We start from the raw sequence: 24,793 nt of genomic DNA, 5'->3' as shown, positions 1-24,793 counted from the left end.
GGGGGGAAGGACGCGTCCAAACAGCTCTTCCCCAGTAACCAGTATTAGTTTGGTGGTGGTAGCGGCCATTCCAAGGATAACGGGGGTAATATTTTGTACCTTGGGGAAGTTTTGACCTAAGCTGGTAAAGATAAGCTTAGGAGGTTTTTCATGCAGGTCCCCACATCTGTACCCTAGAGTTCAGAGTGGGGGAGGAACCTTGACATGGTGGCACAGTGGTGGGATTAACCTGAAATCATTTTGAGATCCAGTTGAGATTTTTTGAACTAGAAATACAGATTTTAAAAAGGAATTTTTAGGAAGTCCAGAAGGCAGCTTTGAAACTGAAAGCAGCTTGGTTTCTCTCTGCTTTGTGGCCAAGCAGAGACAAAAGGGGATTATCTTGTGAATTGCAGGTTTTCTTGCCTGGAGGCAGGGTACTTAACTCCTGCAGGGAAATTCACAGTCTTCCAACCCAGAGGTTTTTTTTTTTTTTCTTTTCTTCCTAAAAGTAAATAGGGGGTGTGTGCTCTACCCATTTGCCTGGAGACAAAAGTGGCAGGGTTTTTTTTAGGATTTTGATTTTTTTTTTTTTTGTTTTACAAGGAGCACAGGTTTGAAAAGAAATTTTTTTTTCTTTGGGCTGGGTAAGCAGTTTTCCAAGTAGTTGGAGGTTTTTTGCTTTAATTTGGGCCCAGAGCAGAGACAAGGGAATTGTCTTTTTCTGTAGGCTGACAATCACTATCAGAGAATAGGTACTCTATTCCAGCACAGCAAAAGTTTACAGCCAAGTTTTGTTTGTTTATTTCTAAACCTCGGGTGTAAAGTTAGTTAAAAACAGAGAGGTTAGAATGGCCAAATCCTCAGCTCGACTACAGCTGGAATTAGCCAAATTTCAGGCTGAGGAAAAACAAAGGGAACATGAAAGACAGATAGAACTCATGCGGCTGGAGAAGGAGGTACAGGAGGCTGCCCACAAGAGGGAAATGGAGGCAAGGAAGCATGTGGAGGAGATGGAGAGGATAAAGGCCCAGCAGAATATACCAACAAACCCTAGCAATCCTTCTCCAGGTACCACTTCCCATCCCAGAAAGTTCCCCACCTACAAGGCAGGTGATGATACTGAGGCCTTCTTAGAAAACTTCGAAAGGGCCTGCCTTGGGTACAACATCTCTACTGACCAATACATGGTAGAGCTGAGGCCGCAGCTCAGTGGACCCTTAGCTGAGGTGGCAGCTGAAATGCCTAAAGAACACATGAACAAGTATGAACTGTTTAAATCCAAGGCGAGAGTCAGAATGGGGATAACACCCGAGCAGTCTCGTCGGAGGTTCAGAGCCCTAAGGTGGAAACCAGACATGTCATTTACCCGACATGCCTACCACATTGTAAAACATTGGGATGCCTGGATATCAGGAGCAAGTGTTGAATCTCCAGTAAATTTGCCCTTCCTAATGCAAATGGAACAATTCTTAGAGGGTGTTCCTGAGGAAATAGAAAGATACATCCGAGATGGGAAACCCAAAACTGTAATTGAGGCAGGAGAGATTGGAGCCAGATGGGTGGAGGTGGCAGAGAAGAAGAAAACTGGTCGCAGTTGGAGCGGAGACCAGAAGGGACCACCCCAGACCACACCCTATTACCGGGGGCCGCCCAAAGCCCCACCTACCTCCCAAAGAACCCTCCAGACCCCTTATCGTCCCACCACCCTGTTCTCCAGCAACCCACCTCGCCCCGGTGACCCGTCAGCTGGACGATGTTTTAAATGTAACGAGCTGGGGCATGTAAAGGCCAACTGCCCCAAGAACCCCAACAGGTTACAGTTCATTGCACCGGAATCACACCAGAGGTCCACAGGCCCAGATACCTCCCAGATACCCTTGGAGCGGAGGGAAACTGTGAGTGTGGGTGGGAAGAAGGTCACCGCGTGGAGGGACACCGGAGCACAAGTGTCAGCTATCCATGCTTCCTTAGTGGACCCCAATTTAATCAACCCAGAGATCCAAGTGACGATTCAACCCTTCAAGTCCAACTCTTTCAATTTGCCTACAGCCAAGTTGCCTGTCCAGTACAAGGGCTGGTCAGGAATGTGGACTTTTGCAGTCTATGATGATTATCCCATCCCCATGCTGTTGGGGGAAGACTTGGCCAATCATGTGAAGCAGGCCAAGAGGGTGGGAATGGTCACCCGCAACCAGGCTAAACAAGCCGTGAGGCCTAGCTCTGTTCCGGAAACTTCTATCAGGACCCAGTCAGAGGTGATGGACCTGGACCCCAGGCCAATGTCTGCAACAGCAGTAGTGGATCCAGTCCCAGAGACCCAGACGGAACCAGTCCCAGAACCGGAACCAGCCAAACAACCAACACCAGACCCCGTGCCAGCACTGAATCCAGTACTTGCAACCTCAACACCAGAGGGCCCCACCGAACCTGAACTGGCAGCAGCCGATAACCCTACACAAGAGGCTCAGCCGGAGCCTGAATCCCAACATAGTGCACCAGCGGAGAGCGGTTCACAGTCAACAGAAACAGCTCCATCCCCTATATCGCTTCCAGAGGGACCAAGCCTATGTCCCCAATCCAATGAGGAACTGATGTCTCCAGCATCAAGGGAACAGTTCCAGACCGAACAGGAAGCAGATGAAAGCCTCCAGAGAGCTTGGACGGCGGCACGGAGCAACCCACCGCCTCTCAGCTCTTCTAATCGATCCAGGTTTGTTGTAGAAAGAGGACTTTTATACAAGGAAACTCTTTCTGGGGGACACCAGGAAGACTGGCATCCTCAGAGACAGTTGGTAGTTCCAACTAAATACCGGGCCAAGCTCTTGAGCTTAGCCCATGATCACCCTAGTGGCCATGCTGGGGTGAACAGGACCAAAGACCGTTTGGGGGGGTCATTCCACTGGGAGGGAATGGGCAAGGATGTTTCTACCTATGTCCAGTCTTGTGAGGTGTGCCAAAGAGTGGGAAAACCCCAAGACCAGGTCAAAGCTCCTCTCCAGCCACTCCCCATCATTGAAGTTCCATTTCAGCGAGTAGCTGTGGATATTCTGGGTCCTTTTCCGAAAAAGACACCCAGAGGAAGGCAGTACATACTGACTTTCATGGATTTTGCCACCCGATGGCCGGAAGCAGTAGCTCTAAGCAACACCAGGGCTAAAAGTGTGTGCCAGGCACTAGCAGACATTTTTGCCAGGGTAGGTTGGCCCTCCGACATCCTCACAGATGCAGGGACTAATTTCCTGGCAGGAACTATGAAAAACCTTTGGGAAGCTCATGGGGTAAATCACTTGGTTGCCACTCCTTACCATCATCAAACAAATGGCATGGTGGAGAAGTTTAATGGAACTTTGGGGGCCATGATACGTAAATTCGTAAATGAGCACTCCAATGATTGGGACCTAGTATTGCAGCAGTTGCTCTTTGCCTACAGAGCTGTACCACATCCCAGTTTAGGGTTTTCCCCATTTGAACTTGTATATGGCCGTGAGGTTAAGGGGCCATTGCAGTTGGTGAAGCAGCAATGGGAGGGATTTACACCTTCTCCAGGAACTAACATTCTGGACTTTGTAACCAACCTACAAAACACCCTCCGAACCTCTTTAGCCCTTGCTAGAGAAAACTTACAGGATGCTCAAAAAGAGCAAAAAGCCTGGTATGATAAACATGCCAGAGAGCGTTCCTTCAAAGTAGGAGACCAGGTCATGGTCTTAAAGGCGCTCCAGGCCCATAAAATGGAAGCATCGTGGGAAGGGCCATTCGTGGTCCAGGAGCGCCTGGGAGCTGTTAATTATCTCATAGCATTCCCCACCTCCAACCGAAAGCCTAAGGTGTATCATATTAATTCTCTAAAGCCCTTTTATTCCAGAGAATTAAAGGTTTGTCAGTTTACAGCCCAGGGAGGAGACGACGCTGAGTGGCCTGAAGGTGTCTACTACGAAGGGAAATGTGCTGGTGGTGTGGAAGAGGTGAACCTCTCCATGACCCTTGGGCGTATGCAGCGACAGCAGATCCAGGAGCTGTGCACTAGCTACGCGCCAACGTTCTCAGCCACCCCAGGACTGACTGAACGGGCATACCACTCCATTGACACAGGTAATGCTCACCCAATTAGGGTCCAACCTTACCGGGTGTCTCCTCAAGCTAAAACTGCTATAGAACGGGAGATCCAGGATATGTTACAGATGGGTGTAATCCGCCCCTCTGAAAGTGCATGGGCATCTCCAGTGGTTCTAGTTCCCAAACCAGATGGGGAAATACGTTTTTGCGTGGACTACCGTAAGCTAAATGCTGTAACTCGCCCAGACAATTATCCAATGCCACGCACTGATGAACTATTAGAGAAACTGGGACGGGCCCAGTTCATCTCTACCTTGGACTTAACCAAGGGGTACTGGCAGGTACCGCTAGATGAATCTGCCAAGGAAAGGTCAGCCTTCATCACACATCTCGGGCTGTATGAATTTAATGTACTCCCTTTCGGGCTGCGAAATGCACCCGCCACTTTCCAAAGACTTGTAGATGGTCTCCTAGCGGGATTAGGAGAATATGCAGTTGCCTACCTTGACGATGTGGCCATATTTTCGGATTCCTGGGCAGACCACCTGGAACATCTACAAAAAGTCCTTGAGCGCATAAGGGAGGCAGGACTAACTGTTAAGGCTAAGAAGTGTCAAATAGGCCTAAACAGAGTGACTTACCTTGGACACCAGGTGGGTCAAGGAACTATCAGCCCCCTACAGGCCAAAGTGGATGCTATCCAAAAGTGGCCTGTCCCAAGGTCAAAGAAACAGGTTCAATCCTTCTTAGGCTTGGCCGGTTATTACAGACGATTTGTACCGCACTACAGCCAAATTGCTGCCCCACTGACAGACCTAACCAAAAAGAAACAGCCAAATGCTGTTCAGTGGACCGGAAAGTGTCAGAAGGCCTTTAACAAGCTTAAAGCGACACTCATGTCTGACCCTATACTAAGGGCCCCAGACTTTGACAAACCGTTCCTAGTAACCACAGATGCATCCGAGCGTGGTGTGGGAGCAGTTTTAATGCAGAAAGGACCTGATCAAGAATTCCACCCTGTAGTGTTTCTCAGCAAAAAACTGTCTGAGAGGGAAAGCAACTGGTCAGTCACTGAAAAAGAATGTTATGCCATTGTCTACGCTCTGGAAAAGCTACGCCCATATGTTTGGGGACGGCGTTTCCACCTGCAAACCGACCATGCTGCACTAAAGTGGCTTCACACCGTCAAAGAAACTAACAAAAAACTTCTTCGGTGGAGTTTAGCTCTCCAAGATTTTGATTTCGACATCCAACACATCTCAGGAGCTTCTAACAAAGTGGCTGATGCACTCTCCCGTGAAAGTTTCCCAGAATCAACTGGTTAAAATCGTCCTTGAGATGTGGAAAATATTGTTAGTCTTTATGTACTTGGTAGTATATTTAGAGATGCATGTGTCTTATTAACTCTGTTTTCCTAGAGCTCCAGGAAGAAATCCCAGCCAGTGTTTCACCCTAGCTGAGATTTGGGGGGCGTGTCATAAATATAAAGGGAAGGGTAAACCCCTTTGAAATCCCTCCTGGCCAGGGGAAAGCTCCTCTCACCTGTAAAGGGTTAAGAAGCTAAAGGTAACCTCGCTGGCACCTGACCAAAATGACCAATGAGGAGACAAGATACTTTCAAAAGCTGGGAGGAGGGAGAGAAACAAAGGGTTTTGTGTGTCTGTCTGTAGTCGTCTTGGCCGGGGACAGAACAGGAATGGAGTCTTAGAACTTTTAGTAAGTAATCTAGCTAGGTATGTGTTAGATTATGATTTCTTTAAATGGCTGAGAAAAGAATTGTGCTGAATAGAATAACTATTTCTGTCTGTGTATCTTTTTTGTAACTTAAGGTTCTGCCTAGAGGGGTTCTCTATGTTTTTGAATCTAATTACCCTGTAAGATATATACCATCCTGATTTTACAGGGGGGATTTCTTTATTTCTATTTACTTCTATTTTTTATTAAAAGTCTTCTTGTAAAACACTGAATGCTTTTTCATTGTTCTCAGATCCAAGGGTTTGGGTCTGTGGTCACCTATGCAAATTGGTGAGGCTTTTTATCCAACATTTCCCAGGAAAGGGGGAGTGCAAGTGTTGGGAGGATTGTTCATTGTTCTTAAGATCCAAGGGTCTGGGTCTGTAGTCACCTAGGCAAATTGGTGAGGCTTTTTACCAAACCTTGTCCAGGAAGTGGGGTGCAAGGTTTTGGGAAGTATTTTGGGGGGAAGGACGCGTCCAAACAGCTCTTCCCCAGTAACCAGTATTAGTTTGGTGGTGGTAGCGGCCATTCCAAGGATAACGGGGGTAATATTTTGTACCTTGGGGAAGTTTTGACCTAAGCTGGTAAAGATAAGCTTAGGAGGTTTTTCATGCAGGTCCCCACATCTGTACCCTAGAGTTCAGAGTGGGGGAGGAACCTTGACAGCATGTGAGCACAAAGTAGGTTTTTTTTTTTTTTTAAACATTCATACTTTTGGTAGACATAAGAAATAACATTCATTGTTGCCATAACCAAACCAAACTGCCAATATGATGTACATCCCTTGGCCTCACCCTGATCTACACTCCTGTGATTAGCTATACAGTATTGCCTGTCACGGGGCTATTTATTTATTTATTTATTTTAAAGTCCCTCCTTAAAACCTCAGGTGCCTACACATAATTTTAAAAAGCCAATCCACTAAAACCAAAAAAGAAAAGGAATAAAATTAAAACAGTCCCTCAAGCTGAATCAACCCCAAACAACCAGCCACACAACAAAGCACCAAAAAAGTAAAACTTATTCCACTCTTACTAAAACCCCTCTGTAATAGAATCTCTGATACACTTCTTGGTTTACAATTGCCAAATCTTAAGACAGGGTGGAAAAGTAAGCAAACACAAAATGCCCCACAATAATGCCTCTTTCCTCCTGGGAAGAAATTACTTTCCAATAGCTCCTTTTTTTAACTAAGAAAACCTAACAAAAATGAAAGATTCCCTTCCTCACACAGTGATAAAATAGTCCCAAACGCTCCCCTGTGCTGGAAGAAAGGGGGTACAAGGAGGGAGATCTGGTCTCTCATGTAGCCAGACCTCAGACCATTAGGGATTTGTGGGTCATAACCAACACCCTAGACTACACCAGAAAACTAATAAGCAGCCAGTGCAGAGCATGGAGCTGTGATGTACTGTGCTCTTGTACAGATAACTTCCTGAAGAAGCAGGAAGCCCCATTCTCCACAAGCTTAAATTTTCAAATAATTTTACAGGCCTTAAAGGCCAAGGAAAAAAGTGCATTTTATCATGTGTTAAAACATATCTTTTTTCTTGGGTGGACTTGGCCAAAGTGTCAGCCATTGAAGAGCACACTACAGGACTCTAATCCTAAAGTGACAAAAACATGGGTTATAGCAGCGAAGTCCATATCAGAAATAAAAGTTAAAAGCCTCTTGGCCAACTGCATATGCAAAGAAGCAGTTGGGTTTACAGGTGCTATCTGGTCATCTAAGTGCAGCAGAAGTCTAACAAGACCTCATGAATTGCAATCACATGAGTTGTACGGTGAGATCATGCCTCCAATCAAGGAGGCTCATGGAACGGCAATAGGAGGTTATGACAATGCACTTCCATCAGTTTAGACTTAGGTAGCTAGCTCTTAGTCATGCTCCAAATGCCAGGCCATATGCATTACATGATTCCACTGCCACATTATTTGCCATGGATTTCACCTCTTTCCACAGAATGGTAATCTAGAATCTGAGCTTTTATTAGAAATAAATGTTTCTTTCAATTGCGAAGATAACCACTCAAACACCAACACCCTACAAACTGTCACTGTGATGTCCAAGTGAGTCTGCTGATAGCTTGAAACAACAGCTCTGAGAGGTGTAAACTGCCCTATTCATTTTAATCGGGGTCTTGCCCTATGGACTCAGATTCTGTAAGCAATGAATTTGGCATTTGACCAAGATAGTATGGAATTCAGCAATTTTCCCATAAACTTTGCTAGTCTGTTGTAGCTAGCCATTTTGTTTCCAGTCACCCTGTCCTCCTAGCATCTGCCTGCCTCTTGCTGTCCAGCTTTCTCCACAGGGGAAGCTAATTTTATCACACTGCAGGCCCCAACCAGAGCTGGAGTCCAGCATGCACCCATGGAATGGGTAAACCAGAAGTACAGACTGGTGAGGAAGGCTGGCGTGAGAACAGCACATCACTTGGGACCTGGAGAAGCCTGGGAGATGTGCTGTTGCTGCCAGCTACAAGCTCCCCACTTGCCTGGCACATATGGGGAGATTAATCTAGACTAAACTACCTGGGTAACATCATAGGAACCACAGCCCAGGTAGCTGAGTTTCCCGTGGGTAAACATTCCATCCTCAAGAAGAAAAGACAAATTGTATGTCAGTTAGCATTTTCACCTGTGAGCCATAGTCGTGTGTGTCTGTGGGAGAGCAAAGGCATGGGGGACCAGTGGGGAGGATATTTCAAGATAATAAAATAAGTTAATGTTGAGAAACATAGGGGTTGTTGCTGTAGAATTTGGCCCTATTCTGTGTACAAGAGGCCCTGCTCCAAGGCACAGTAAAGTGTTCAGCTACATCATTTTAAGAAAGATATGAACAAATGGGAGTCCAGAGAAGAGCAACAAAAATAATCAGAGATTTAGAAAACAAAATGAGGAAAGATTGAAAGAACTGAACGTGTATAGTGTAGAGAAGGCTGAGGGGAGACTTGATAACAATTTTCAAATACGTAAAAGGTTGTTATAAAGAGGATAGTGATCAATTGTTCTCCATGTTCACAGAGGTTAGGACAAGAAGTAATGGGCTTAATCTGCAGCTAGAGAGATTTAGGTAGGAAAAACTTTTTAACTGTAAGGACAGTTAAGTGCTGGAATAGGTTACCTAGGGAAGTTATGGAATCCCATCACTGGAGGTTTTCAAAAATAGGTTAGACAAACACCTCTCAGGGATGGTCTAGGTATTCTTAATCCTCCCTCAACTTGGGGCACTAGACTAGATGACCTCTTGGGGCAGAAATGTATCATCCCAAATTTACCTGTAAAAGAAAGGAATCGACTTTAGTCCAGAGTAACCCCACCCATTCCTTCTGTGGTCCACGGGCAAGCCATCACCACCTTATGGTCAGTGCTATCAAGGCAGTGGTTGGAACTATCATCATCATGGACACCTGATCTTCACCCATTGCCTGGGGGAGATCACTGACCAACACACAAAAGAAGTTTCTGCGCCAACCCTAGGCCTGAAATGAAAGGTCAAGGAAATCAGACATCCTATGAGTTTGTCTTGCTTCCACCTCTCCCCAATTTTCACAGACAAATATTTAAAATAAATTTACAGCTAGCCAGATTGTCAGTGTCAAGAGCATGGGTCTTGAGGCTCAGGGACATGAGAGCTTCCTCAAGGATAACTGGCACTCTGCTCTCTTTAGGGGAGATAACAGCAATCCCCAATAGGAGCTCACCCTCTGCTCTGCTATCCCAGTTTGCCATCATCAGGAGGGAAACACATGTGACCAGATCACAGGCTGTGGAATGCAGTTCTCCCACACCTCTGGAATCTCAGTGAGCTGCACAGACTGAAACGTAACTGGTCAAGACTAGACACTTGACATTTTGTTCTGCTAGCATGGACACAGGTAGCTGGATTGTTCCCAATGCTTCCATGAACAGAAGAGTCCAAGGTCCTGCAGATCTGCCTCAGGAGTACAGGCAAAGAGCCTGATATCCAACAGAAGCTGATTAACTGGAGTTCTTTGGGATTTTGTGGATAGGGAGTTGGGGTTCTCATACCCCTGCAGATTGCCATTTGAGGGTTAAGTCCAAAGAGCATTCAATCCCACTGTCAATGGCAGCAAGCTCTATTTTTGTGCTGCCAGGGGGGTAGCAGGAGGCAGCAGGGCAGGGCAGGGCAGGGCAGGGCAGAGCTCAGTCCCCAGCTCTAAAACTGGACAGCCTTTCATCTCCGATCTAAGTCATCATTTCCCCATGTATAGATTGAAAGCCTGCACTCTTTGTCTACCCCACAACCACCACCCCCAGCCTCCCTGCCATCTATTAAGAGGCTTCACTAGCAATGTTGCCAAGTCAGTCTCTCATAATTCCCTGACTCTTCCATTCACCACTTTTGGGTTTCCTTGGAGGAGGGCATAATGGAAGCCACAGTATTACAACAGCAAAGAAGTATTATCTGTGATAGAATAAAAATATGCAAGAGACTTCCTTTTTAAAATGTTGGACAAAAAGACAAAATATCTTTTCATTATTCTTTTCATTTCCATTCAATTTCAGCTTTGAAATACATAGCTGTATAAGGTTTCATCCAAGTTTTGGATGAGAAAAAGAGAAGCTTGGGAAAGGAAACTGGAGTTAAAAAGTATAAGGGAGGAAAAATAATTCCACAGAAATCTGCCTCCGTAGCTAGATTACAGTACTTATGTTGTATTTGTGCAAATCTCAGAAACATTTGCAGTTTTGGCAATAAAAGAACTGTCCAATTTGAAGCAACGTTAAACGTATCAACAAGAATAGACCCCTCTGAATGCATAATTGCTTATTACTGATTTACACTTCATTTCTCATAAATTGGTTGCAGTCTTTTAGGGACCAGGGGAAACTTTCTAAACTATCACATTTTAGCAAGAATACTTTAAATAGTAATTTTTTCCTATAGCTCCTTTCCCTTCACTGCTAATTATCACAATAATTAGTCATAAACAGAAGCTGTCTTATTCAATGATACCAAAACTAGGCTTGTATGAAATATGGGTACTTTGTTTCACAGGGTTTTCATGTATAATTTCTTTGGTTCTGATTTACACAAATTTGCATCGCCTCCTGTGCTTCACTTTGAGTTTCAAGTCTGAACTAATAGAAAAGATGAAAGCAGAACTTAGTCAAAATTGCTGCATTTTACTTGGTTTGTCTTCAGAACCATGAGTCTGTAAAATCCATATGGCTTTGATGCAAAACTGTAAATCAGCCCTGGCTCACTTGAGATGTTTCTATTTACATACAAACTTCGTAGTTATCAGCAATAATGGGAGGTGAAATGATGAAAAAGTACATGGAAGTTCAAAGTTTAGGAGAAATATGTTTGAAAATACACACACACACACACACTTAATTACCACCCTAACAATTACAGTGTTCTAAAGTCATCCATTATCACAGTCTAACTCTCATTATTAAAGATGCACATTTTCAGTATAATGCATGGGGATAACGTTGCCGCAGATATTATGTATTAACATTTTAATTCTTTTCATGGAGTCCAGAAGCCATGTGAGTGATATGCTAACTCTGTCATAACATTATTTTGCCAAAGTGGCATGCACTTTGGTCCTCTTGGTTACAGCAAAAGAGTAATGCCCTCCTGCTTGCTGTCCCTTTCTATACACTATAGCCTCTATTTATTGTAGTACACTCTTAATGCTTTGTACTGATAGTAATTTAAATGCCTCAATGAAATATTATAATGTTCTATTACCCATTTGTTATAATTCAGTGACAAATCTTGTCAGATTTGCATCACCTCAGAACTACATATCTTACCCAAACAAGTCCAAAGTTCTCTTTAAATTGCCTTTCTTATTGTTTACAATTTATTAATATAGTCAATAACTACAGATGGAAAAAATTGAATTCACACTCTTTTCTTTATATTCTGATTACACTTCAGAATTTCTCACTCTTCCCTTGCCTCTCCTTAATTTTCTACTGTGGGGCAATGCAGACCATGTTCAATTTTGGAAAGCAATAATCAGAGGCATAATTTTTCACATAAACAGTGAAACTGCAGACTACATGATACATAAACATTCTCTAAAAATTAATTCATGATTTTATGCTCTTGTATTTGTACTAGCTGCTACTCCAGTCTGTTGTTGAAGCTCACACATTTTGGATGAGATACAATGTCAATCTGTACCATACAAATGGTAGAGATTTATCTAATTTGTTATAGTTTATACTGTTGTGCTCGGCTCATTCATATTTTTTGCTTTTACTTCAAGTTTTTTACCTTTCCATTTTTCAAAATGATGAGAAAGGAAAAAAATAACAACTGCTTTCACACTGGATTGCAAATTACTGACTGAACTGATTTTTTTTTTCCAAATTTGAATGGACAAAATGGGCACGTTTTGCTGGCTTCAATTACCTTTGTGCCAAAACCAGACATTTTACAAGTATGTAAGGCCAAATTCTTCTCTTAGACCTGGTCTGGAATCCACAAAATTCCAGATCAGTTAGCTGTGTCTTTAAGGGATTGAAAACAGCCTCCATACTGATTATGAGACCCATCAATCTTCAGCTCTTCTGAGCAAATGCACTAATGCTCACTTTCCAGCACAAAGCCTAAATAACTGGTTTGTGGCCTAGAGTCCTTTCTGGGGGCTGGGGAAGAATTACCATCTTCTTCCAGGCCACAAATCAGCAGTGGATCTGCTCCTGATGACACATTCTATGACCTGCAGTAGTAGGCTTGTTTCTGGTTGCCTCCACCATGTAGGGAGAATGGCTGGTAGATTTGTGATTCCTTCTTTACCCTTGCTGTGAATCTGCCCCTTTGGTGACTATATGCATGCAGTACCTAAGGAGGATTCCTTGCATGGGTTCTCCAAATCTTGTTCCCTACTCTCCTAACCATGCAGCAGAACTGTATTGATTCCCCTGATGACAGAACCTCCCACAAATCCTTATCACAATAAAAAAAAGTAAAAAAAAGTCTTAATATTGTGGACATTACCACACTATCAATTGACTTCTAATCAATTCAGATTCCTATTTTTATACAAATGGAGCAGGTTTACAGTTGGATTCTGTGCTTCAGCACTTCTGGTGAAAATAGCCATCAGTGTTATCATTCTATTCCCTCAGTATAATTGTTTTAATTTTAGCTGCTTTGTTTGTGCTACACATGGAAAACTTGCCTATGTTTAAAATACTACTTGCTTTTGCGGCACTGTTTCTGAAGGAGAATACCTGACCCTGAGAATACCTCAGTAGTACATTGCAAAAAAAGAAAAAGGTGGCTCCCATGGCACGCCTTAACATTTTCTTGTAACTATTTTGTTTTATAGATGAAACTGCCATAGCAAAACACATAAAAGAACAAAAAGGGCAATAAATCACAAGCGACACTCCAGCCCATTAAAATGCACTCAGCGGGTGTTGCAGAAAGTAGAAAATGTTCTTCTCACTTTACATTCTGCCCAGCTGAACAGGGAGGATCAGAATCCTTGAACTACTACCAGCATAACAAATGAGAATGTTGGAGCTCTAAAGGAAAAAAACGGGATCGGAATTTCAGTATGGAGATCCTCTCTCACATGGCTTCCTTGTCATGCAAGGAAGTGACCCTGTACATTACTTTGACATTTCACAACAGAAGGTGTTCAGTCTCTTCTTGACAACTGTGCACAACTCCCATAGATGTCAATGGGAGCTATGTAGAAGTATCAAGGCAAGAATAAGCTCATGACTGTGTTCATCCTGCAGTAACATCTGTAAATAGCGGTGTTGTATTGTCAACAAAGCATGGGTTCTTAGTTACCCAAAGCAGTGCTTCAGATTTCATCGTGTCACAGTACATGTGAATCGGGGAGGGTGGGAGCAGCATCTTGAGAAAGGTGTAACAAGCACAGAGGAAAGACAAGTAGACCTAAAGACCCCCCCATGCCCCTTCCTCCAAAAAAACATAACAAAGACATGACCACGAAAGGGAGTAACTCCCCCTCCAGCAAAACAAACTATGTAGATGAGTGGAGAAGCATCAGTCACTACATTTGACCTGAAGACCTGCTGTTACAAATCAAAAAGATGAATAAGGAGATGAGGGAAGAGTACCAGGCTGACATTAACGATATAAAAATGAAATTAATTAGATTAATTGGAAAATATCAGAAATTCAACAAGCAATGAGACAGCATTATTAACCTAGATGAAAGAATCCAAATAACTGAAAAAAGATAAAAAGAAACAGAATTAAAACTGGAGGACATGGAAAATAGAGAATACAAGAGCACCACAAGGATTAAAGGTATTCCAGAGGAGATTGAAGGGAGAAATTGCTGGACACATTGAACAATATTTTCCATGACATATTAAAACTCAGCAATAAGGATTATATTCATATTGAGAGGCTTCCAGATCCCTTTTCCCCAGACCCCCAGCAGGCTCTAGACCTAGAGAGGTGATCGTCGGCCTACACTACTATGAAGACAAGGATAAGCTACTGAGGGCAATGAGGGAGAGAACTGAACCACAGATGATTCTAAACCAGCCAATACAGATTTTCCCTGATCTTGCAACCTCAACCCTTAGAAGTGAAAAAAACTCTGCCAGGTGACCACAATTCTTAGAAAGAACAATAGAAGATACAAATGGGGGTTCCTATCCAGACTGTCCATTAAATGTACAAATATGTACAGCTCAGATCCAAAAGAAGGGGAACAGGTACTTTTATGGACACTGGAATAGACAAATCAGCTCAAGAACAATCTGAATGGGATCAAAGGCATCGGTCCCACAGGTCACCAACAAATCACTGGGAATTGGTAAGAGCAAAGAGAAATGGAATTGCTTGAAACAGATGCAGCAGGAAGACACCATGACAGAAATGAGAGCAGAAGAAGCAGTCCAGATCCCAAAGAAAATGATTTGCTAAGACATTTCAATAAATAATGGATATTATAGTCATGTGGTTACAATGATAAAGGAATACAGTTAAATGGAAACTGGGCTGTATAGCCCCCAGGATATTTTACTCTATGTGAATAAAGTATACTTAATGGGTACAACATTACACTGAATTTAGTGCTGCAATTTATATTACAGGTGAAGTTAATAACAAAATAGCAGGAGACCCAGATCTCCCCTCCTGAAGTAAGTTTGACTTCAGAATTATCATAACCATTCCAAATTTGGAGAAAGGTCATCGATGGTGGAAAATTTTCAGAATACGTGAACTCAAAGATAAGATAACAATCTCATCATGCCTGATATGTACCACAGACCTCTTTCTTTAATTAATGTGATGCTAAAAGACTAGCAAATGGATTGTCATCTTGCCCATATATGTTCACCCTGACCAATCTGGGTTCGTTGTTCATAGTCATCTATCTGATAATATCAAAAGAACTCTGAATTTGATCTATGATGTTAATTCTGGCTATTTTTCCTGCACTCTGCTTTCTTTGGACACTGAAAAAACTCTCAACCAGTTGCAGTGGGAGTAATTCAGACAGATTTGGACAAGGTTTGGTTATGGAAATCAGTTTTATATTGGCATATCATGCCTATATACTGATTCTCGACCTTTTCATTGGTTAATGGACATCAATCTCCCCCTTTTAATATGTCTAGGGCAGTGTTTTTCCAAACCGTGGGTCACGGCATGTAAGGCACTGGATCGCCTTGCTCTGGTCAGCACTGCTGACCGGGACATTAAAAGTCCTGTCGACGGTGCTGCCCAGCTAAGGTAGGCTAGTGCCTACCTGTTCCGACACCACGCTGCGGTCCAGCCCATAGGCGGAAGGGTCACGGGGCTCTGCAAGCTGCCTCCACCCCGAGCACCGGCTCCGTACTCCCATTGGCCGGGAACCGATCAATGGGAACCGTGTGTGTGTGTGTGGGGAAGCAGTGTCTGGGGGCGAAAGTCGTGCAGAACCGCGCCTAGGAGCTGGACCTGCTGCTGGCCGCTTCCGGGGCACAGCACAGTCTGCGGTGCCAGGACAGGCAGGAAGTGCACGGAGCCCCATGGCCCCCCTGCCTAGGAGGTAAGTCCGCACCCCAACCCTGTGCCCCAGCCTTGAGCCCCCCAAACCTAGAACCCCTTCCTGCACCCCAAACCTCTCATCCCTGGCCCCAGTCCAGAGCCTACATTCCCAATCCAGAGCTCTGACCCCCTCCCCACCCCAACCCCCTGCCCTAGCCCAGAGCCCCCTCCTACACTCTGAACCCCTCATTCCGCAGCCTTGAGCCCTTCCCACACCCCAAACCCGTCATCCCCAGCTCTGATGCGGTCACGGGCATCAACAATTTTCTTCAACTAGGTCCCCAGAAAAAAAGTTTGAAAACCACTGGTCTAGGGTACAGGACAGGGTTTCTTGTTAGCCCCCTGTTTGCTTTGGCAATGGAGTCTTTTGCAAAAAAGGTGAGAAACAGCCCCTTGGTAAGGTACATCCAAATGCAAAACAGCGTTGTATATGACAATGCCTTGTTGTATTTGCAGGATCCAGAAGCCTCATTAAAAGTTACAGGACAATTGAATTTGGTCAGGTTTCAGGCTTCCAAATAAACTATGATAAATCTGAAACTTTAGGAATTAATTTTCCCAAAAGAGTCACATCTAACTGTTGTCAGGTACATACATTTAAATGGATAAAGGAATCTTTAAAATATGTAGGAATAGATATGGTGTAGAAACTGCATTTTAAGGCAATTACCCCCCACTGTGGAACACAATAATAAAAGGAATAAATGGAGGAATGGGATAAATATGAAATTTCTTGGCCAGGTAGGGTAGCCTCAATTAGTCTCTAAGGTGCCACAAGTACTCCTTTTCTTTTTGTCCTCCCAAAGTTATTTTTGTTTCAGTGCATCCCTATTGGTATCCCTGACATAATATTAAAAACATGGCGGGTTGCAGTATTAAAATTCAGAGAGAAACACAAAAGACAAAGGGTGTATTCTATAGATCTGTATAAGTCTACAAAGTGGGGTGAACTAGCTTTCCCTAATTTGGCTTATTATTGTTATACATCTCAACTAAAAGATGTGATCAATTGGATTAAAATAAACCATCCACACACTGGGTAAAACTCAAACAACACTGAAACCCAAATGTAGCTATTCAGAGTAATTGTTGGATTAAAAAGATATCTATGTCTCCAAAAATAAAAGAATCATCCATTCATCCAGACCACCTTAGCAGCTTTGGATAAATTTTTTAAATTCCTATCGCTGAGGCCTCTTCCTTTTCATTAATAATTCAAAGTTTTTCCCAAGGAAAAAGCAAAGTGACTGTTCATTGTGGGTAAGAGCTGAGATTACTCAATTTGGACAAAAAGAAAAGGAGTACTTGTGACACCTTAGAGACAGCTGTTCCTTGGTCTTGATTTGAAATCACACCAAGATATATGTAATAATGTAAATAATATAAAGATCCTGTACTTTAAATATTTACAAGTCAAATATTTTATTGTGAAATCTGAATACAAGGCAGCTCTATCTAGACCATTAACCACATTTGAGGAGTTGACCAAGATGCAAGCTGGAACAAAAAGTTTTATGTCTGAGCTACACACCTTTTTGACTGAAAAAGATGTTGATAAGAAAACAACCCAGATGAAAAGATGGGAGGAGGATTCAGACAAAGAAACTGATCTGGATGAGGGGGTCTCTATATGGGAAAGGGGGTATACAGCTTCAATTTGTGTCACTCATAAGGACATTTTTTATGATTACTATATAGATGGCATTTGACTTCAGTTAAGATCCATCACATTTTTGCTGCTAGGACGGTACTCTGCTGGAGGGATTGCAGGGAAAAGGGAAGGTACATTTGGTGATTGTGTAGATTCCCTGACCTGCTTACTTAATGCTCCAGTAGAGGATCAACATTTTAAACAGAATGACAAATTAACTTCTTTTTATTATTGTTAGCAGCTAGACTTTGTATCACAATTATTGGAAAAATGTCACTCCTCCTCCTCCTAGGAGGTCCTGTCTAATGACACAGATAAATGGGAAAATAATCCTTCCCAAATTCACAATGCTATAGTTTGTTTTAACAAACATTTAATGAGAAATTGTGCTATCAGTAATACTAGTGTAAATCCAGAGTAAATCCACTGACACACACACACAAAAAAATCAATCTAGATCTCAATTCAGTCAGTCAATGACTTTCCATGCAATTACTCCAGATTTACATTGTAATGACTGAGAGCAGAATTTGGCCCAGTGTATTCCAATAACTCTCATGTGGTAAATTTCACATTTTGATAAATCTCTAAATGTTATTCGGCCAATAATTCCATAAGGCAGAAAAAAACAAAACAATTGGGATTAGTTTTGTATCAGTTTATAACATGGTTCTAAACTACACTGCTTATCTAGACCTTCAGTTATCTACAGTGTAATTAATTTAAGCTTTATGAGTGTCACTATTTTTTAGTTTTTCTAATCTTAAAAAGTATTTTTATTCTAACGAGAAATTACAAAAAGCCTCTGATGTATCTTGTTTGAATGTGAATCATCACATTTACAAAGACACTGCAACACAAAGTTTAGCCTTCCAGCTGCATGTGTAACAAACAGTGGTTGACAGAAACAGTGTGTTGATGGAAATCAATCTGAATAGTATCTGGTACAGTAGGTATCTGTGCTACTAAATCATAAATGAAAATTTTTTAATTTAAAAGTAAGTAGCCCAGACACTTTACAACACTTAAGGAACATGCATTCAAACATGAAACATTTTAATCCTAACTCCAAGCATGTTATTTCATTAAAATGTTGGAAGGAGGAAAAGAGATGAGGGCCCAAAGAATACCAAATATGGACATTCTGAAACTGTTGAATGAAGTGTCTTACAAAATGGTGAAGCAAGGTGCAGTATCTTACAGCCGTCTCTTATGTGTCACTCTGCTTTAATCCCAAAATAATTCTTATTTTATTCTAATACACAATGTATGTACTAATTTCTTGTGTGTTTATTTTCAGACGACATTTTTCATGTTGTCCTTGATTTTTTCCCCTAAGTATGAGAACATATGAATTTCATCTTCAACTTTCAATAGCAAATGAAAAATATATATAAATACAAACCTGTCTACCAGAAATATTTTGAGAACTTCAAAATATCTAAACATCCAGAGTGGCTTAGGTAAGTGATTTACAATGAGGGAGCTTACTCTAGATTCACACATGAGTGAGTTTTGGTTAAGGGTGGTTGGAAAATGGGGTTTTACTATGTTCACAGTATTGCCCCTTTTTAACCTGTGCAGCTAGTCAAAGTTTGGGGCCCTGGGGATGTTTCAGCTCGGAGCAGAAATGGATGATGAAGTCTGGTATTTTCTTTGATGCAAGCATGTTTATTTACAAAGAATGTACAAAGTCCTTCTTCTCCAAATGAAGGAGGAACCAAAACACAGGGGATAGCTTCTTTGTTTACAGCCCCAAGCCTCTTTAACCAGCACCAGACTCGGAACCTTACTGTAGACTTCTCCACTGTCACACCGTTCTTACAGACTGCTTCTTGGCTTACTTCCTGCTTCCAAGCCTCTCTGTTTGTTGTCTGCTCTTCGTCTCTCCTCCCGCTCCCAACAACTTCACTAGACTTTTTGCTCATCCACAGATACATACATGCACATGGTTAAAACAACACGCAGCGAAACCCTATGCCTACATGGTGCTAGTTTCTGGCCAGACTCCATTATGCCTTGTTTTAGGTATGGACCCTTAATGGCCTCTGACAACTAACTTAAATGAAGAGTGTGTTCACACATAGCGAGGTTTTAACTCAACCCATAACAAGATTTAATCCAGTTCATAATAATAATATATTTATTTTGCTGGATTTTTGTGCCCCCAATTTGCAAATAACGGCAAGTACAACCGATGCCATTTAGACGCTTAGCTACATAATACGCAGGTACAAACAGGTAGTTAAACCTGTAAATGACACCAATCACATCTGCCAACCATTGCAGGTGCAAACATGGAGCCCATGTTATGGTCTAAAAATCAGGGCCAGACAATATAGTAATTGGTCTGTAAGAAATACTTTCTGTTCCATGTATATGCAGTCAATTCTACTGGCATACGATGGACAGATACAATATACTGAACTATCTCCCTATCCTTCTGACCGTATGGGTGAACTAAGTTAATTATTTTTGTAATGTTCAAATTGAAAAAAAAGTCCCTGCATCATCCAGCTACTGATAATAATATATTCACTGATCAATTCTGTCAGCTTTATTTGCCTATTTTCCCCAGTTGCTGACAAAACTGAACAGTTGCCCCGGCAACCCACTATGTGGTACTAACGTAGTCCCAGTTTCATCCAAGGCATTTAGCAGCAGCCAAAGGAGAACTGCCACTTGCGGCTGCCTCCAGTCGTACGATCCAGGCCATGGAGAGGCTGTAAGGTGAAGGGGGGCTGTTCCTAAACCTGGCAGCCCTCTTCTTTTATATATCGGAAGGGGGGAAGAGAGGGGAAGGACAGCATGAAAGACTAATGATGAGAGACAAACAATATCAGGGAGTGCCAGGACAGGTTGCTGACAGAGGAGGGAAAGAGCTGAGTTGGGGAAGGTTTGTACTGAGAGCTGAGTTGAACCAGGTTGGTTTAGTTGAGCAGGGAGAGCAGCTGGCTTTACCAGTGTTTAGGAAGGTAGTCAGGATTTTTAGTTTAAACTGTGGGAGAAGCATTTTCCTTCCATTTCCCACAATTCAAAAACAAATGGAAATTCCCCCCCACCCCAAGGTGTTAAAAATCAGAAATCACTTTGGGTGGAAACAAGCAGGGACATTTTCAATCACAAAAGTTATATGTTGAAATATACAAGCAGGGGAAACAGGGTGTTATAACAGAAAATGCTATGCAACCTGATTTACAATGCAAGCCTCACAGTAAGCAATAATCCAATCATATCACTAAAATCCCCCCATGGAGAAGACTCTCCACAGGCTAATTCTTCCATGCAGAAAGGGTGCTCAAACACCTCTTTGACAGTGTTTCCTCTCAATCCAAAGAGGGACCTTCACAACCCAGAAGTCGGTACAAGGGCAGTGGATGGGCAATGGATGTCCCAAAGGAGTACGCACATCGTTCCCTGCTTCCTCATGCCCAGCGTTGGTGAGGGAGGCAATTAAATATGGACTCACCCCCTTCAAAAGTGGGAATTCCCTTTAAGGTGAAAACTGGGAGCATAAGGCTTTATAACTTGGTTCTATTAGAGTCAAATCACTGCCATTGAGAGGGGAATTTGCTGGAGACCCAGAGAAAGCATGAAGGCATACATATCTCAGTGGATGAGCCTGGCCTCCTGCTGTTGTCTTGGGATTCACAGGGTTTGTGGTCAGGGTCCATTGCTTGTTTGTCCCTCACTCTTCTTTGCAGCAGAACTATTAGGGAGGGATCTATTCAGGGAAACTGAGCAGATACTTCTTCCCTTTTAGCTGCCCACTTATTATTTGATGTCTTTTCTTTTACTGTACAAATTATTATTGCGCAGTAACTGAAAATTTGAAAAACTGTAAAAGCAGCATATCTGAAGGCAGTTGAAGCATGAGGGTTACTAGGAGTGGCCTTAGCCACTTTTGTTTTGTTATGAAGTATCCATCGAGAAAGCAGCAAATTAAGTACTTTGGTATTTACAACTATGATATCTCCTGTTCTCTGTGTTAACTTTGTAAACATTTCTCTCTTGCAAAGTGGACATCTTTCACTGAGTTTCTGTAGCTACTAAGTTTTGCATCAATAAAAAGCTTTAATCCTCAAAATAGAGAATGTCTACGTAAGCACATTTCATTCTTGTGCCAAAGTCGTCAGAACTTGCTGAAGTAAGTGGAAGAGACCTTCCTTGTCTCTTCAAAGCTTTACTTTTATTCTCCAGAAAAGAACCCAGAGAATGTAAGTTTTGAAAATGCCTGTGGACAGTGCTTCAAAGAGGTAAGATATTTAGCTTGTATTTCCCTTACCCCCTGCATCTTCTCACCACATTTTTCTCCTTATTTTCAATAGAAATAATTGTATATGAATCAGTTAACAGTTTGTCAACTACAAACAAACTAATTTAAGTGAAGGCTTGAGTCTTATATAATCATAAATAATATATAAATATATATACACAACAATGGTGGATCATCTGCCTTTCTATGTTATGTTGATATCATTTAACTCTCTCTCTCTCTGGTTGGCTGTAACAGTATCCAGATGCCAAAACATTTGAACTGTTTTCTTCCCTTCCAACAGCAACATTTGGATCCTTCCCAAGTAATTATGCTAGTAATTTTGGAAATGGCTATGGGTTTATCATAGCACCACATGTTGATGGAGCAGATCTAACTTCCTATATTACATATTCCATCAAATTCACCTTAAAATAATTTAATGCACTTTTCTTCTGTTTCAGAATACACTGGTTTCCAAATTCCTCAAAAGCTTTATGAGTGTGTTTATTTTATGAGAAAATGAATAATTTCCCCATATTCATAAGGATTTTTTGCTACATTCTGAACTGGCCTTGGGCAAACCATAGCCTAATAATGGTCTCACATGTGTACTGAATTTATTTTGTAAATTAGATTTAAAAACCTTATAACTTTGTGCATTTCTGTATGTCACTTTGTAGGCCTTTTTCTTTTAAATCGAAGACCCATCAGTGATCAATGTTTTTATTTTATTTCTTTATCTTTAATGTTATGTACATTGAAGTTCTGTTAGATACAACTATCTTCAAACCACTCTGCAGTTAAAAAAACCAACCACAATATTTTCTGATTTATGAAAGTGTCCCTCTCTGACCCCAAATAAATCAACAAGATGATAACCACAATGCCTTGATCTAATAATGCAGGAAAAAATAGATACACACACCCACACACACCCACACACATACTTATATAAAAACCCTGACTGACGTTACAACTGCTGCAAAGCTAGGACAGCTATATTTCTTGAAGGAACATCCCAAAGATCAAACACACAATGAAAACATGCAGTGGAGTTGTTTTACATACATGGATATAAGTGTGTAAGTCTTTGATGCCAAGCACATAACTTAATTCAATGGATGTAATAGCTGACAAACCCCCTCCCCCCAAAAAACCCTACATAGTGGTAAACAATCTATGAGCAGAAAATTAAGAACACATGGAGGGAAAACGAAACAAAGAAAATGACTCTGAAATGTGCAAGATGACTTGTCTATACTTGAATGTCTGACCTGTTAGCTGGTCGTCGCCTGCAGCAGGGGCGATGCGAATGTATGGTGTTGTAAGCTGAGTCACGATTATCGCAGCTAAGGCAAAGGAAGATTTCCAGGTCAGCATGCATGAGGAAGAAAAAGCCAGACTGAAGCTATGCTAGCAAGAAGAATCTTGGTCAATATTATTGTCTCAAAGTTTTACCAAAAAACCCCAAAACCAAAAACAAATGAACAAAAAACCACGAAAGCGCCTCTTCATCATCAGCTTTTCTTATTTTGTTAGTTTGGTTATTCTGTGATATTAATAAGCTTTTGTATGTAACCTTCATCCAGAAAAAGGAATCAAAGTGTACTATTTAGCAATTACAAAACTGATTAACTAAAGATTGAGGCTTGGCTCCATTGGCCACATCATTGGATTTAATCTGCAAAAATTCAGTGCTTATTCACATAACTCCAACCTTAATTTGTCAAGGTAAATCACACCAATTTCTTTTTTGCTTTTTAAACTTTCACAGTACATTTTTCCTCTGTTTATTTAAAATATCATTTTCCTGTACAATATTCTTCAATTATAGTTAATACACATTTTTTCCTGAATCTTCCTGATAGAGGTCCTAATTTTGCAAACGCAAACACTTACACATGCGAGCAGTACTACTGACTTTTCACATGCTTTAAGTTAAATGTGTGCAGTTGCTAGATTGGGCCTAAACAAGTTTATAGTCTCCCACTAAAACAATGAAAGGTGAAAGCAGAATTGCCTACACACCTAAAGTATCTTGACTCTTCTTCATATAATCAGAAATGTACGGAAGAAGGGACCTCAAGAGGTTATCTAGTTAAGGCCCCTGCACAGAGGCAGGCCCGAGTATACCTAAACTATTCCTGGCAGGTGTTTGTTTTTGGAGGGCTGTACCAACAGATAAGTATTACTCTGGTTCACAATGAAATCTTCTGATTCTTTGTTTGCCAGAAGCACTATGGTTGTCATTAAATGGTTAAGCACAGTATGGTACATATAGATTAAGAAATACTTTAAAAAATTAAAAGGTCAGATCCGACATGATGCAGCTGGAAAATGATGCAAAGAAAAATATTGGAAAATTAAAGATAAGATTATATGAAAGATCGCTAATTTACATAGAACAGCCTGGGTGCTATTAGAAATGTGGCAACGAGTGAGGAAAATAGATCATCAACCATCTGTAGACAATTAAACTCAAAACTGCTGCTGCATAATATTTTGAAATACCCCTCTGCAACACAGTGCTGCTAGTAGCTACTAGAGTACTGTTGCTATTGGATTTAAAATATTATAATAGCCTTTTCTCTCTCATAATTAATGAAAGCCTCCCAATGTTGCAAGAGCAGAATAATAACCTCTCTTTCTGTTTGGTCTGAGAATTGGATTCTTAAGAGATGCCAAAATGGTCACTATTCAGACATTGTAACAAGTCATAGCAGGAAATACATTCTTAATATAATCAAGAATCACCACAACGTTGATAATTGTATAGTTAGCATGTTTTGGTGTTTTTCAGCCTCCCCTTCACAGATTTTTATCATCATTTAGCTTAAAGAAAGAGCAGACATATGAAAGCCATTTTTGTTACCTGCATGAAAATCTATCCTGTTTTTATTTTAATTATCTCATCTCACATAGGAGGCACCCCTTCAGTCCTCACATTTGTATGCACTTTGAATAGTCATAAAAATAACAAAAGCCTTATTTTGCAGCACCAGAACACTCTTCACCGTACTCAGATAAAAAGAAACAGGGAGCCCAGTCCATCTCCCAGCGCAGCCAGTGGCAAGGCTCCATTTGATTT

The 24,793-nt window shown here is 41.6% G+C and overlaps 1 protein-coding gene across 7 annotated transcripts in view; it reads right to left on the bottom strand.

Annotated features, from left to right (window-relative positions):
* Positions 1-24,793, bottom strand: part of PTPRM (protein tyrosine phosphatase receptor type M) — a 685,790-nt gene that overhangs the window by 231,015 nt on the left and 429,982 nt on the right. For 4 of the 7 annotated variants that reach the window (XM_084621210.1, XM_084621211.1, XM_084621212.1 and 1 more), the window contains exon 14: positions 22,980-23,054. The exons of the other annotated variants lie outside the window; for them this stretch is intronic. In XM_084621210.1, coding sequence (XP_084477336.1) covers positions 22,980-23,054 — 75 coding nt within the window. The remainder of the gene's footprint in view (positions 1-22,979; positions 23,055-24,793) is intronic. 7 annotated transcript variants of the gene reach the window in all.

The sequence above is a fragment of the Lepidochelys olivacea genome, assembly GCF_965140295.1.
Source record: "Lepidochelys olivacea isolate rLepOli2 genome assembly, chromosome: 2".
NCBI lineage: Eukaryota > Metazoa > Chordata > Testudines > Cheloniidae > Lepidochelys > Lepidochelys olivacea.
Note: the sequence above shows the minus strand (reverse complement) of the source record. Positions and strands in the feature narration are given on the sequence as shown.